The sequence below is a fragment of the Suricata suricatta genome, chromosome 11, assembly GCF_006229205.1.
Source record: "Suricata suricatta isolate VVHF042 chromosome 11, meerkat_22Aug2017_6uvM2_HiC, whole genome shotgun sequence".
Lineage (NCBI taxonomy): Eukaryota > Metazoa > Chordata > Mammalia > Carnivora > Herpestidae > Suricata > Suricata suricatta.
In genome coordinates this window covers 72271295-72287391 of record NC_043710.1, presented here as the reverse complement: position 1 = coordinate 72287391, position 16097 = coordinate 72271295, and the positions used below count along the sequence as shown (strand labels likewise).

Below are 16097 nucleotides of genomic sequence, written 5' to 3'. Positions count from 1 at the left end.
TCACTTGTGTAGGTACTTCCCCTCCAGGAGGTGTAGCTTAATCCCCCCCAGTCTCTGGATTATGGGCTGCATTTAGTGACTTGGCTTCCAATGAACAGAGTATGATGAGAAAGAAGAAAAGACCTTTACAAGCAGGGAAACCCGGCAGGCACTGCCATAACCAGGTGATCAAAGTGAATCTCACCAGTGATAAATCGTGTTGATAGTGTGTGTGATGAGAAAAAAGGGCAGTTCACCTCTATGGATCTTATTCTAAAACCTACAATCCCAGTGTCCAAACATCAGACAACATCATACAAGCCGCAATAGAGAGAAATTCTACCAGATACCTAACCAGAACTCCTCAAAACTGTCATGATGATGAACAATGGCAAAGGATTGAGAATCCATCACAGTTAAGAGAAGACTAAGGAGACAAGAGAAATGGTGACAAAATGCAGTGTGACTTCCTGGAAGGGACCCTGGAACAGAAAAAGGACATTAGTAGAAAACACTAATGAAATCCAAATAAAATTTGGAGTTTAGTAATAACCAGTGTTGCTTTTTAGTTGTAACAAATGTACTTTGGGAGTATAAAATGTTAACAGTAGGGGAAACTGGTAAGGGGTGTATGGGAGTTTTCTGTTTATCTTTGCAACTTTTCTGTAAATCTGAAATTACAAAATAAAAAGTTTATTTACAAACACCTGACAGGTTTGCCTACTAAGAGCTGATTCCAGATCTTTTTGTTTAAAGGATTTAAAAATCTGTAGTGTAAATAATATATATAACACCAAGAAAAATATTCAGTAATTATAAGTGTTTTTTAAGGAAATAACATTTGCATATAGAAAGATTAATTTGTATATGTATAAGACAGAATACTTGTGTATATATAAGACAGATTGTTTTGAATTACTTGTATTACCTACATTCTCTTTGTAGGTCCTTCCACTGGAAAATCAAATGAAAGAATCAAAACGCTTCCCCCAAGCATTGAATATTGGCATGGGAATTGTTACAATTTTGTACGTAACATTAGCTACCTTGGGCTACATGTGTTTCCGTGATGAAATTAAAGGCAGCATAACTTTAAATCTTCCCCAGGATGTGTGGTAGGTACACCTGGTTTTCTTCCTAGCTTGTATACTCTCTAGATGTAAGCTTACCAATGTTCAATGATAAAGAGATATTTTTGGATTTATGGGTTAAACATTTAAAATTTTTATTGTGATTTCCTATTTGTATAATCTAGAATTTTTTCATAATCTTCAGAGGAGACAGACTATCTAGTATTTTATAGATCCTTTTGGGATTCTTTAATAAGATTAAAATTGTAGGATGTTCCAAATTTGAGTGAAATAAAATAAAACATGGATTCTTTTAATATGGACTCACTGTAATAAAAAATGTGATACATATACTTGCTTCCAAAAAATCCAACACTCTGGGTTCCTGATAAAATAATAAAACCCATCACTTGTGACCCTAACTATTTTATGGGTCAGCTTTAATCTTGTACATACCCTAAGTCCTTTGAAAACACAAATAGAACCCATTATAAAAAAATAATATGGTGCATCCTAATATTATCTTAATATTAGAACCATATTCTGTAAAACGAAGCAATATTTAAGGTTTTTCCTTCTTTCAGAGATTGGTCCCTGGAGATTTAAAAAAGGTGTTGGTAGTGATTACCATGTAGATGTGCTCCCTTATTTATAAAATGGAAGATAACTTCCTTAGTTTTAATAAATACAAAGAATAAATGTTAAATTGCTGATTGGATTGATGTCACACTTCTCTAGCTGCTTGGATAGAAGTGTGTGAAACCTGAAATATTTTAAAATATGGTATATTTTGACTGTCTTTTTGTTTGTAGATTGGGAGTTTGTCTACCATTCAGTAGTCCTCTAAGTCCTGGGTTTTTATTGGAGTTGAAAGTGTTGTAAGACCAAATGCATATAGGAAGCCATTTGTGGTAGAGAGAAAATACCTAGAATAGTTTCCAGGCTACACAAGGGACACACATGCAGTGGGTTCATTTTTTAAAGTTCCAGTTCTACTTTAACCATGGCACATTTTATAAATGTATTTCAAGATAGAAACATGTTTCAGGTGTTCTACATTTGTTTCAGGCTAGAGACATGACTCCAAAAAACATATATAATTTTAAGCATGTATTTCATTAACCTATGTTATAGTTGATTATATAATTTTGTTTCCTCCAAGTATGCCTCTTTTTGTAATAATTTAATATGGGCTAGCAACTTAAATAGCTTCATATAAGAGAATCAGGCTAAAAATTATGGTATTATAGTTCCTCTTTTCAGACACTATATAATGTCTAGAAAACAGTGATATTTTTCCACACTTAGAATAATATTTAAAATAAATATTAATAATTTTATACAGGGGTTCCTGGGTGGCTTAGTCAGTTAAGTGGCTCTGGTTGTGGTCTCACGGTCAAGAGTTCGAGCCCCACAAGAGGCCTTGTGCCCATGGCGCCGAACCTGCTTCAGATCATCTGTCTCCCCCTCTCTGCCTCTTCCCTGCTTATGCTTGCTCTCTCTCTCTCAAAAAAATAAATGTTTAAAAGATTTTTATATATAAAATTGGCAATGACTTTTAATGTCAGAACTAAAATATAGGTGGAAACAGTCTCAGAATTCTTCCCTGAGAGAAGGGACTGAAGTGGGAGCGAGCACATCAGGTTCAGGCGTTCCTGTCCCCAGAGAGCTAAGAACATGGTGAGGGAACAGTGGGAAGGACAAGTAGGGAATGCTTCTGGCATTCACTAAATCCTGCTGGGGCGATACTGTCCCTGCAGTAGCTCTATTTAATCCTTCCCTTTTTCCACATCCCCTTCCTGCTCTCACCTTATCCCTAATTGCTATGACTTTACACTTAGAACAGAATTAGTTGCAAGTCTTGATTAAAAAGGGACCATCGCATCATCGTTTCTATTCAAGAAAGCTTAGCTAAGTCACCCGCTTTTCATTTAGAAGAAGGGCTAATACACATATCCTAAGAAACGAAGATCTGGGGGGAAAAATGGAAAGCAACTGAAGATCTGTTATTCACCTTTAGATAACTTGTGTTGGGTAGTCCCTTCTCCTTGCGGAATCAAGACTTATGTGACCTACTGTCCATTTCGTTATCTTGGCAGCTGGGACAGTTAGAACAATAGCCAAGATGGAGAAAGACTGCTGAGGAGACACTTGTCTTTTTATAGTGATAGTCTTCTGTAAAAGGAGATGATCATGGGATTATATCTGAGATTTCTTTCTTGTTGTGCTCTCTGAGTCTCTTCTTCCTTTCCTTCCCTGTGCTGCAGGCGATATTGGCCTGGGAAGTCAGAGAATGTGCGTGGACTTGTTACTGTCAGTATAAAAGCTGATGGCTGTTGTAAGAGCCTAGGGAACCCATAGCTGCTAGCTCTGGGGAGCTGTAAAGGGCTTCTGATGCCATGTAGGGGTATTCCCACAGGAAAATGTTGAATTAGAAAGCAGCCCTGGAATAAAGCAAGTATGAATTAGAGAGGCTCCAAGTTACTAACTATTTATTGATTGAGGTGACATCTTTTAAAACTAGTTATGAGTAGTCATGTTCAATGTATCGAATTTAGATTTTGAAGCAAACAATGTGTTTTAAAGATAGTAATTGAGCTAGAATATAAGCATCATGAGGTCAGGAACCCTTCATCTTTTAACTTATGATGTATCTCGGTGATCTAGCACATTGCTCAGCATTTAAGAGGCCATTAGTAAATGTTTGCTAAATAGGATTCTAGGTTTAATAGCGTTTCCTGTGTTACCTGATTATATAACCAAGGCACCACTACTAGTCCTAGTTGACTGATGTTTCAGCAGTGTTTCTCCAAGACTTCCATTAACGTAACCTAAGTAGCAGTGGAGAGAAAAAGAAAAAAGTATTCTCTTGGGAGTCTTGAGAAGAGACTTGCCCGAAGAGCCTGCCTCAAGCATAGCATCAGCTCGTGCTCTGTTTTAAAAAGTAGACCTTTTACATAATCATAATCTTGATGTTGTTTTTTATAAAAATAGTTCCCCCTCAAAAAACCTTTGAAACTGGTATGTCAGAGCAACACACTGTGTTTAGGTGATCCTCTGAGAACCCCTAGCACACTGCCACCCTCCAGGAGGGAATGCATCGTCTGAAGAGCAGAGGCACAGTGCAGTTGCAAGCCAAATAGCCTTTTGAATACTGGGCTTAAAAGCACTATACAAATAAAGCCATGATGATAACATAACACAGATCATAAAAGGGTGTTTTTGTCTGGATCGATACAAAGGATTTTTCATATCACTTTATGTAGATTCTGTTCTTCACACAGTGGTCCCAGGGTTTGAATAAATGGCTGTGTACTATTTTAATTTATAGACCCTTAGTATCAAGGAGGTCCTAAATAGTAAAAGTGTGGATTAAGTTAGCCTGAAGAAAATATCGGAATGTGGCGTTCGGCAAATGAGCAGTATTTATGTTGGAGCATGGGTGCCACGTCACTGTAAAGTCTTCCGGGTGACTGTGTTTAGATTACGTGTCTCTCTACCTGCTCTAATAGCCATTTATGGAGTGTAAGCTGTCAGATGTTGGTTTCCAGCCTGTGTGATTGTTGTAAAGGAAGGTTGACGGTGTGGAGATTTGAGCATCAGAGGCGGTAGAACAAGTTCCCAAGAGGACTTAAATCAGCAGATAGTGTTTATGTGGGTTCTGTCCTCCTGTGTCCTTGTGAGTGATGGTACACACGTCGTAGGAACAAACATCTTTCTTTTTGTTGCGGTTTCCTTTGTTCACTTCTGTTACGTTGCTTGCTCTTTGCCAGCCGGAAACCCGAGGTCTGTTCCATACCCCTTCACCTTTTCCCTAGCACAGTCCCCATGCCTTCTTCTTTGGTTCTGGTTAGTGGCTTTTTAACTTTTCAAACGGTAACCCATAGTAAGAAAGGGAAATGTTTTATAGAGAAATCGTCATACAAATAAGTGTATGTGTGTCTGTGTGTGTATGCATTTTTGTGGTACACACTGCCCACACACATATAAATAACTGAAATAAGTGTAAGGTTAAATAAAAACGTATTTTCTGCATACAGTGTCCCCTGATATTCTCTATTCCAGTCTATATATTAGGGGAAAAATATTCAGAACTCACTCAGTTGATATCATAGCAAGTTAATAGATCATGATTAGAGTTTGAAAAATCCTGGCCTAGAATAAATTCACATGTTACTCATTCAGCACACATAGCACTTCCACTAACAAATACCAAGGGTGTTCGGTTTTCATACAAACAAATATCAAGAAGCAGTAAGGTGCTTCTGCTGTCCCATAGGTGGTGTTCTTTGGGAAGCATATATTGGATAGGAAACATTTAAGATAAAAAAATAAAGAAAAATGATTGGGACACCTGGGTGGCTCAGTAGGTTAATCATCTGACTCCTGATTTCAGCTCAGGTCATGATCTCATGGTTTGTGAGATTGAGCGCCTCATCAGGCTCTGCACTGACAACGTGTAGCCTGCTTAGGATTCTCTCTCTCTCTCTCTCTCTCTCTCTCTCTCTCTCTCTCTCTCTGCCCCTCCCCTTCTTGTGCACTCTCTCTCTCTCTCTTTCAAAAATAAATAAACATTTTTTTTAAAAAAGAGAAGAACCAAATACGAATAGGGAAGGCATAAGGCAGGCATTTTAATTTATTAAGATAATTGAACTGGCACTTCATTTTCCTCCCCAAACAGAACACACCCTAAGTCTAAGCCCATGTATGTAGCGCACAGGAGCTGTGAGCACAAATCTCCTGGGAAATAAAGCTGAGAAGTAATGGCAGGTAATCAAGCTGCATCTTGATGGATCCTACCAGGCAGTCGGGTTGAGCTCTGAGGGGCTTGTTCCCTACAGTGAAAATATTTAGGCAAGATTGGACTCACCAAAGGGCATGATAAAAAAGCAGTAAGAAAAATAAATTTAAGGAAACTGGAAAAATTAGATTCATACATCCTAGGCTATTCCCTCTGTCCTCTCCCTCACAAATTCTTTGTTTTTTTCCCCTCATCATACTTTTGTTTTAATGGGTCTCAAAATTATGTGACAGACTTAATTATCTTTTTCCTGTAACTAGGAATCCTGGCCTGCCCAAACTACCTCTGATTTTTCTCATCAGAATGATCATTATTAATTATATTAAATTCAAAATGAAGGGCATTTCACAGATACTTATTGTATGCCTTTTATGTACTAGGTCCTGTTCGAGGCACTAGTGGTGAACAGATGAAAAATCTCTTCGTCGTAATGCTTCCAGTTTAGTGAATATGCTATAAAAGCTGAGTGGTTTACAGCATTCAGTCTGGTTGTGAAGTGTAAAACCCCTTGTTGTCTTTCTTTTCAGCTTAGCATGAGGTGAGGTTCTTGGTAAGGATTGTAGCTAGTCCTCAGACTTCTTAACACAACTAAGCTCAGAACCTTAGCCTGAGTATCACCAAGAGTCTAAGGAGAAAAGTGAGTTACCAGGCATAGCTTTTGTATTCAGCCTTGCGAGCAAGAGAAGCAATCAGCAGTTTATTTCCCAGGTTGGCTTTTCAAAAATTTTAAGATTCATGTCTGTAAATTTAGGGTTAAGTATTGATTCATTAGCCAGTGTGGGGGAAAAAGAGTAGAAGCATTGCAAATTTTGAAATGCTGTCTTTAAAACTAATCATTGGAACATTTAGTTGCCCCACAATCTGATTTCATATATTGACTGCAAAGTAATTATTTAAAAACCCCACTTATGTTCTTTACTAAGATATTAAATTTCATTGCTACTGGTATAATAAATGTTTTTCAGCAAGAATTATTCTTTGAAGTATTTTTATTTGTGATATTGAATAGATATAGTTTCTAAGAATTACTTATCCATACCCAATTTTTATTATTAATATTTACTTCATAAGTATTTGTCACCTGCTAAGTGCATTAGGGTTATACAGAGAAGAATAGATCATAATCTATAACTTTCAAGAACTCTGGCAGTCAGTTTTACAGTAAATTTTAATGTGCATTAAGTGTTATTTAAAAGCCTGGGTGGCTCAGTCAGTTGAGTGTCCGGCTTCGGCTCAAGTCGTGATCTCACAGTTTGTGGGTTTGAGTCCCGCGTCGGACTCTGTGCTGACAGCTTGGGGCCTGGAGCCTGGTTCGGATTCTGTGTCTCCCTCTTTCTCTGACCTTCCCCTGCTCACGCGGCCTTTCTCTCAAAAATAAATAAAACATTAGAAAAAAATTTTTTAAGTTATTTACATTCTTCTATATCTTCAAAACAAGTTCCTGTAACTTAAGATAGTTTTTCGTCCTTTGGAGATATAGTTTAAGAGTAGATTATTAAACTCTTCATCTAAAACATATAGATGCCTGCTTACAACCAAATTAAGACCAAAGGTTGATAATATCTATAGAAAAGATGATTAGAGAAAAATATTTTAGGGTGATTGAAAATATAGATGTCAAACACAGAAATGAGTAGATTCTTAGAAAAGAAGTAAAAATGGAAAAATTGATTTCAAAGACTGCAGTGCTTTTCTTAAATACTCGTATTTCTATAGTACTCTTCTGTGGTTGATAATTAGAAGTATACTAGCCTTTAAAAGACTCATATCATTTTATTTCCCATTAGTTCTCTGTAATACCAAATGATACTCTTTGCATGTAATCAATGTTATTGACTGGCATTAATAATAACCAGATCCTTAGCCTATATAACATGTTTTAAATCAATAGAAAAGTAATTATACCTATTTGCATAATGATGTATTTTTAAATATTATTAACCATATTTAAAAGTTATAAGTTAAAGGTAATTTGAACAAAAGGAATGTTCTAATTAATAAACTGCTAAGAGTATTATTTGTCTACAGTTACATATCAGAGTAAATAAAGCAGGAGTCTTTTCACTATTCTGTACATTGCAATAATTTGACCATTTACATTTAAATTTTAAGCCTCAAGCTGAGAAATAAATCCTGAAATCGTTTCAGTATTAAGATTTTATTGTTGCTAGCCCTAAGGAGTTCCTTCTTTCTTTAATTATGTTGTTTGCAGTATTTTCAAAGCTCTTTCTACTCAGCTGTTTCTCATTCCTCTTACTCCTCTGATGCATGTATTATAGAAGAAGACTTACTGAATTCCTTCTTTCTTGACCACAGTTTAGAGAACTGTTGAAAATCTTTACTATAAGTCTTTAAGACATTGAAAGTAAGCTTAAAGCCTAATTAATGTTGAGGACTTCCTTTGACAAAAGTGGAATCTTTTATATCCCTTTAAAATGATTGCATTTTCCCTCCTAAGGAGGGCACACTCTTCGCTGTGCATAGACTTGCAGGCGGGAAGCAGGGCTCTGAGGGGAAGACTGGGGCCTTCGGTAGCGCGTCCGCCTACAGACGATGTGTGCTCATGCTGCAGCACTTGCCATCCACGGTCTCCTCTCCAGTTTGTTCTTATTAAAGAACACAAGAGTAATTAGGTTTTTTATTTTAATCGTTGTAAAATATTCAAAATTTCAAAAAAACACAACACATAATTTTATTATATGTAACCTAAGAGAGTAGATTCTATAATGTTCTGAGTCCTATGATTCTATGTTTTCTCTCTGTCATTATCAATCAATATTTAAAAAGTGTTCCATGACCAGACAAAAGGTAGTTCTCTATCAGGACATGTATACTGATTTTGACAAGACACTGTCTACATTTTGACAAGACAGTGTCTTGTCAAAATGTAGACATCTACAGATATTTATAAAACTGAAAATTGCTGTGCTGTTTTGAAGCACTAGGCATCAATCCAGCCTAATGACTAATTTCTCTAATAATGCAACTTTAATATAGGTGGAATTCCTCTGTAATCTAGAGAACTTTGCAAGTTGTAACCATTTAGATGTCCTCCTTTTGGACCTAAGAATCATGACATTTCTGCAACTAATGATGTACATCCCAAGATTTTTAAGCAAGGAGAACCATAACTTAAAGTTCAATGTGAAGTTTTTCTTCTACATATGGATCAGTAAGATATCAATGACCAACAGTATGCTCAGTTTTTAAAAGAAAGTTGAGAGAAAGCATTAGCTCTTCATGGAACTCAGCTTAGCCTTTAAAACATTGGCTTAGCGGTGCCTAGGTGGCTCAGTTGGTTGGATAAGTGGCTGACTTCAGCTCAGGTCACAATCTTGTGGTTTGGGAGGGAGTTCAGGCCCTGTGTCAGGCTCTGTGCTGATGGCTCAGAGCCTGGACCCTGCTTTGGATTCTGTATCTCCCTCTCTGTCTGCCCCTCCCCAGCTCGCACTCCGTCTCTCTCTCTCTCTCTCTCTCTCTCTCTCTCTCTCTCTCTCTCTCTCTCAAAAATAAACATTAAAAAAGATTTTAAGACATTGGCTTAGCCTAAAATGAAATATTTTCCAATGATATTTGGAAAGATTCTGAAATCTTTGCCTTGCCACATTCAAGCTCTCTACGCATGTCAAAATGAACTGTCCATATGTCATCTAGAAATTTAGTAGAGATCAGCTGGCTTTTTTTTTTTTTTATAAACAAGCATTTAGTTAGTAAGGTACTGGCGTACATTTGTGTTGGATTTCTTACCTATCTTAACATTAAAGGCAAAAGGAAGAAAGCCAGATTCCTAGGGGCTGGTGGATAGAAAAAAGAGTTTGACAAAAGGGTACAAACTTTTAGTTGTAAGATGAAAAAGTTCTAAGGATCTCATGTATAATGTGGTGACTATAGTTGAAAATACTATAGAGTTTAACTGAAATTTGCTGAAAGTAGAACCCAAGTGTTCTCACCAAAAAGATAAAAACAAGGCAAACATGTGAGATGATGGATGTGTTGAATGACTCGATTATGGGAATCTTTTCACAGTGCACACTTAAATCACATTGTACACTCTATGTATATTACACTTTTTTCAGTTATACCTCAATACCTCGGGGGGGAAAAGTATCACTGAATTTTGAAATATTTTTTAACAGGTTATATCAATCAGTGAAAATTCTGTATTCCTTTGGCATCTTTGTGACATATTCAATTCAGTTCTATGTTCCGGCAGAGATCATCATCCCTGTGATCACATCCAAATTTCATGCTAAATGGAAACAAATCTGTGAATTTGCAGTAAGGTCCCTCTTGGTTAGTATTACATGTAAGTATTACTACATATTTATATCATAATTTTTCTGGTTGAATTACTTATAATTAGGCTATTTAAAGTATATTTTTAAATATTTTAAAAATTTCACTCACTAGATGAGATACTTTTTGGGTTAAAATCCTGTTATTCTACTGCTATATAAGAAAAACACAAACTAGATTCTGTCACACTTAAAAGAACTCATATTATTGTTTTGAAAACTACATCAGTGGTGATTAAAATATATCTAAATCAGATGCATAAAGGACTACTTGTATTATTCATACACATTTTACTTCAGTTTTCATTTGCCTCATGTTTTTTTATTTCTGCTAACTTTTGTGTATTTAACAGTTTAACTCTCTAAGAATCTAACCTATAGAAAAGGGTTTTATTTTGTTTTGGTCATTAATTATTTCAGTGGCTAATTTGATACATTATTTGAAGGAATATATAACCTCATATTAAGGTTTCACAATATAAAATGCCTCCACCAGAAATCACTAATCATGGAGACCTGTTGAGAAGAAGCTTGACTGTGGTAAAATAGAGGTACAGTAGAAACAGTGTGAGTTTTGGGGTCTCACTGACCAGATGGTTCAAGTCTGCCACTCACCTGCTGGTGTCTTTAGGCAAGTTACATAGCATCTTCAAGCCTGTCATTCCTCAACTTTGAAATGAAGATTTCCTTGATGGCATTTTTGTAGAGTTTAAGAATATTAACAAAGTAGCCAGTACTTACTATTGTCACGAGTATTATTGTAACCACAAATATATAAGATGACCATAACACTGAACTAACTAATGGGATGGCCGAGACCTAGAACGACCCATTGGAAATCAGTCAGCTTTCTGTGGAAGATACGAATAACCATCTTGGCCCATTCAAGGTGAGAGAATTGAGAGAGAAAGAAGTTTGGGGCAACTCTGTAAATTGCAGTGAGTAACTTGGGGTGGAGCTTATGCCTAGATGTAAAGAAGAAGCAAAGCTGAGAAAAGGAGATGAAACCTATTTTCCAAAGTAATCATTTAAGTGAATTATATCAATAATAATCATCAAAAATCATATTGAGGAGTGAAGTCAATAAGCCCTTACTTCGATGACTAATAAAATATTCAGTAGTAAAAAATTATTTTAAGACATTTTGAAATATTTCTAATGCATTGTTTTTATTGATATTTTGACAACTACAACATAAAAAGACTGATTTCAGTAAAAGCCCTTTTAACATAGATGTAAGACTCTAAGTTCTGAGAGTATATCTCCTTTTAAAATTACTGAAGTTCACTTGAAGGAGCTTGAGAAAAACATTAAAGGGATTTGATACTTCTGATATTTTTTTCACCCTATAGTTTCAAAGAATGGGCTTAAAATAGGATTTTTTTTTTTTTATGAGAGGAAACTTTGTGCCTTAAGGATACCTTCTTTTTCTCTATAATGTAGTTTTGGCAAATACTGAATAAGCGTAATTGGTTTTTAATAGATCTATTCATAATACCTGTCTGTAAAAGACGTAGGACAACCTATTTACAGTAATCCTATAGTAAATATTTGTAATGCATAAATTGCCCATCTTCCAGACTATCCTTTGACTTGCTGTTTCTGTAATTTTGAGTTTTTATATATTATGTATGTATACATATGTATATTTATATGCCTGAAGTATACATATTTCTCTTCCTTGTCTACTAATAGCATTATCAAATAACATGTCAAGCCATTTTTTACTAGCAAATATCTACTGGTTATATAGCATTTGTTTTGAGTTTATTCTTTTTGAGAGAGAGAGAGCGAGAGGGAACGAGCAAGCAGGGAGGGGCTGAGAGAAGGAGAGACAGAATCCGAAGCCAATGGTGTGGAGCCCAGTATGGGGCTTAAACTCACCAACTGTGAGGTCATGACCTGAGCCAAGCTCCAGACTTGGACACTTAACTGACTGTGCCACCCAGGTGCCCCGATTATGTAACATTTAAAGGATGACTTCAGCTGATTGATAATTCAAAGTATTTGATAAATGTCTGAATGAATAGATTCTAAAAACCTGTAGTGTTCTTCCACATCCTTTTTGAACCATCTTTCACTTAATTTTTACTAGTAACAGCTGGATTATTCGAGAAACATTAATGAGGAAAAATGAATTCCAAAATGAAAGGCTCTTCAGATGGCTATGTTCTAGTCGTGCTTATCCAGCCTTCCTTTTACACTGCCATCTGCTATAAGTAGGTAGAAGTGTGTCTCCATGAAATGGATGTAGTCCCTGAAATCTGCAAGGTCCTAGCTGTGTTTGGGAGTTGTGCTTCTAGTACCCTTGAGAAAAATGTGAAGAGAACCTAACAAGCATCCATTCCACAGGGAATCCACTCTGTGAAGCATTACTAGTTTAGAGTTTCAACTTCTTCAAAGTCATTTATCTTATTTAAGAAAGTCTGCTACACTTCAGTCTTCTAGGTGTGAGGCTAGATTTATAATTTCAAAATAATCTTTAGGGTTTTAGCTGTCAAAAGAATTTAAATTGGAAATAATGGATGTTTCTGAGAACCCTAGTAGTCCCAAACTAATCCCATGTCCTCCTGGAAAACATTGAGAGCCACAAAGAAAATAGGGGAAGGAAAAAATACCCCCTAACCTAAAAATTAAGAAGTGGAGAAACTAGTAGGCTGCACCCTGAATACTTAATTGCAAAGAGCCCACATTAAATTCTATGTACACCACAGAAAGGTCGACAGGAGACAGAGGCTAGAAATGAGGAAAGTAAAAAAAAAAAAAAGTAGTTTTAGGAGACAAGTTAGGGAGAGGCAGCACAGACATCAGTGGGGTCCTCAAAGCTGGGACTGTGGTGGTAGAGTCCTCCGTGGTGGCAGGGCTGACGTGGCCATCACAGCACATTCTGTTGTCTTTTCTGGTGGCCGCTCCAAACCCTCAGCAAGCCTTCGGTGGACCACTTTAGGACATTTTGAAACGGGAGTAGGAGTCTTAGTTCTTACAAACCTTCTGCCGATAGCTTTGGTAAGATGACAGTAAGTAGGATCAAGAAAGTGCCAGATCAGAACTTTCAGAAATCAGCCAGTAGTTTGGAAGAAAATCCTGGTGACGGTAGTAATAGTAGTACATTATTTTTCCTTAATTTTTCATTTTGAAGTAATTTAGGAAAGTTATAAAGGAAAGTAGAGTAGAAAAGTTATAAAAGTTGTTTATGTAAGAAACTGTTGAAAAGTCACAGTTCAAGAAGTGTCACTCCCTGTTTTGGTTTCCTTGTGTGTTTGGCAGAGTCTTCAACAGGCAATAATTTAGTAGTGCCTACTTGCATTAATTTTTAAAGTTTTGAAAAAACAGTAAAGCCTTGGTTTGCAAGCATAATGCGTTCCAGAAACCTGCTTGTCATCCAAAGCACTTGTATATTAAAGCGAATTTCAAGACCCATTAGTTCAGTTGTGATCATGTGACATTCAGTGTCACATAATACTCATTGCAAGACACTGCTCATTTATCAAGTTAAAATTTACTAGAAATGTTTGCTTGTCTTGCGGAACACTCACGGAACAAGTTACTCGCCATCCAAGGTTCTATGTATCTACGTTTAGTCCTCACTTAAGTATTAAATATTTAAATAAAGAAAATATGTATTTTCGTTTTCTAGGTGCTGGAGCAATTCTGATTCCTCGTTTAGACATTGTGATTTCCTTCGTTGGAGCTGTGAGCAGCAGCACATTGGCCCTGATCCTTCCACCTTTCGTTGAAATTCTTACATTTTCTAAGGAGCACTACAATATATGGATGATCCTGAAAAATATTTCTATAGCGTTCACTGGTGTTGTTGGTTTCTTCTTAGGTACGTATGTAACTGTGGAAGAAATTATTTATCCTACTCCCACAGTTAGAGCTGGCGCTCCGCAAAGTCCTTCTCTGAATTTGAATTCCACATGCTTTACGTCTGGGTTGAAATAGTGGAAGCAGAACTATGAGTCTTCTCCCTTTGTCTCAGTTCTGGAACTGATTAAAGTAAGAGCTGGTAGAACCCATTGCCATACACCTAAAAATAGAACCAAACTCTCTTTTCTTTTGGCACAATAATGACATTTTGGCATTGAACTGTAATTCTTTACCAATAGTGGTAAACTATGACAGATTCTTGGTTTTGAGTATTAGTACGAATTTCAAAAATTTTTAGTTTTGAAAATTTTATGAATTAAAATATAGAAGAATCAAAGAATAAAAGACTTCCACTATTCTTCATTCAATCAGAAATACTCTGACCAAGATTCTCTTTTACACTCATGCTCCTCTTCCCCACCCAGCTGAGGAGAGAACAAAGTTCCAATAACAAGAGATTCAGAGAAGGACATAGTTAACAAAAATCTTCAGACCATCTCGGTGAATGTCAAAGTGTACTTTGTGTATAGTGTAAAAATATCTCAATTGTGTTTTTATTAGAGAGCCAAATATTTACAGTTCATCCCTGCAAGGATAGAAAACTCTAATGTATTAAAGCATCAGAAATCCCTAAACCAGAATTGTTCTGCACTGTTTCTGATGGTAGTTGATCTGCATAATGAAAATTATGAGGTGCTGTGTGAAATCCTGTTTCAGTGTCTCAGTAAAATTGGAAAGAGACTTTCAGTGTTATCCAACACAATTCCCTTGATGTCCAGAAACATTAAGTAACTTGGTCAAGACCACTCAGCTTTGAGGGCAAGCCAAGAGAACCTGATGTCCAGAAACGTTAAGTAACTTGGTCAAGAACACTCAGCTTTGAGGTCAAGCAAGAGAACCTGATCTTTTGACCCCAGGATTTCTTATTTTTCACATTACATCCAAGAAAATCAAATTATATTCAGTTTAGCTTTTAGTGTCGCATCTACATAATTATATTTTAAAGCTCAGAAAGCCAGTGATCTTTCAGTAGTATATGTGACCTGAGCATAAAATCAGAGAACTCTAAAAAGCATGCATTACAGGTACATAAACTTCAACAAGAGAAAGAAGGTGTTTGTTTGTTTGTTTTAAAAACTAGAAAGCACGTCTGCTTTACTTGCTGGTTAGTAGAAGGTGCCCAACCATTCTGTCTGTGGCTTGAACTTCTCATTTCTTCTCTTTTTAAAAGGGTTTGTAGGTACCATTTTTCTTAATGGCAGAAAATGGGTCTCTGACAAAATACAGGATTTGTGTATTCCAGCCCAGTGGCTTTCCTGTTTATAGCCTTATATTGATCTGAATGGGCAGAATAAAGAAAAAAAGAAATTTATGCTGAGGAAAAATCAAGGCAACAATAGACTCTCTACTAAATATTGAGACACTCCAGGTTTCTTCCAGAGAAATACCTTCTATTACTTCATATTCGTCAAGCCCAGTAATTAACTGAAACAAGTTCAGTTGACGTGGAAAATGGAAACTTTTAAGTTTAACACATTAGGAATCTTGATGTATTTTTTTTTTAATTCAGACTTCAAAGCATTTTTAATCAGGCTGGTAATCTGTAATACTACAAGATATCATCAAGATCACAATAGTATATGTATTCTGTGTTTTTATGTGTGAATGTGAACTTAGTTCAAGTATGTTTTTTTGCCTTACGTCATTAATGAGTCGTCAAATACAGTCCTAACAAAGTATCAGAAGCTTTATTTTTGTACAAATTCGTAAGAATCAAACTTTTTTTAAACATTTACATTCGATATCACCAATAATTGTGACACTTTTATATCAAATGTTATGTTGAGCTTTGAGTCACACTGAGAGAATGTGGAAGAAGTTATAGGAAAAGTAATCATCATTGAAACGGTTATATAATTGTGTTTCTAAGAATAAATTAGGTTTTTTGAAAGAAATGTATAACTTGGTATAAAATGACTTGAAAACCATTATTTATTAGAAAGCACTATTATTTTGTCAGGTATCTTCAGATATTTCTAGGCTATGCATGAAATTTTATTTTTATACTTTGACCTGTTTATT

At 36.0% G+C, this 16097-nt stretch overlaps 1 protein-coding gene across 1 annotated transcript in view; it reads left to right on the top strand.

The window, feature by feature from the left end:
- Positions 1-15754, top strand: part of SLC36A4 (solute carrier family 36 member 4) — a 35165-nt gene extending 19411 nt beyond the window's left edge. The window contains exons 8-10 of the mRNA XM_029957300.1: positions 925-1094; positions 9987-10156; positions 13783-15754. Coding sequence (XP_029813160.1) covers positions 925-1094; positions 9987-10156; positions 13783-14090 — 648 coding nt within the window. The 3' untranslated portion in view covers positions 14091-15754. The remainder of the gene's footprint in view (positions 1-924; positions 1095-9986; positions 10157-13782) is intronic.
- The last annotated feature ends 343 nt before the right edge of the window (positions 15755-16097 follow it).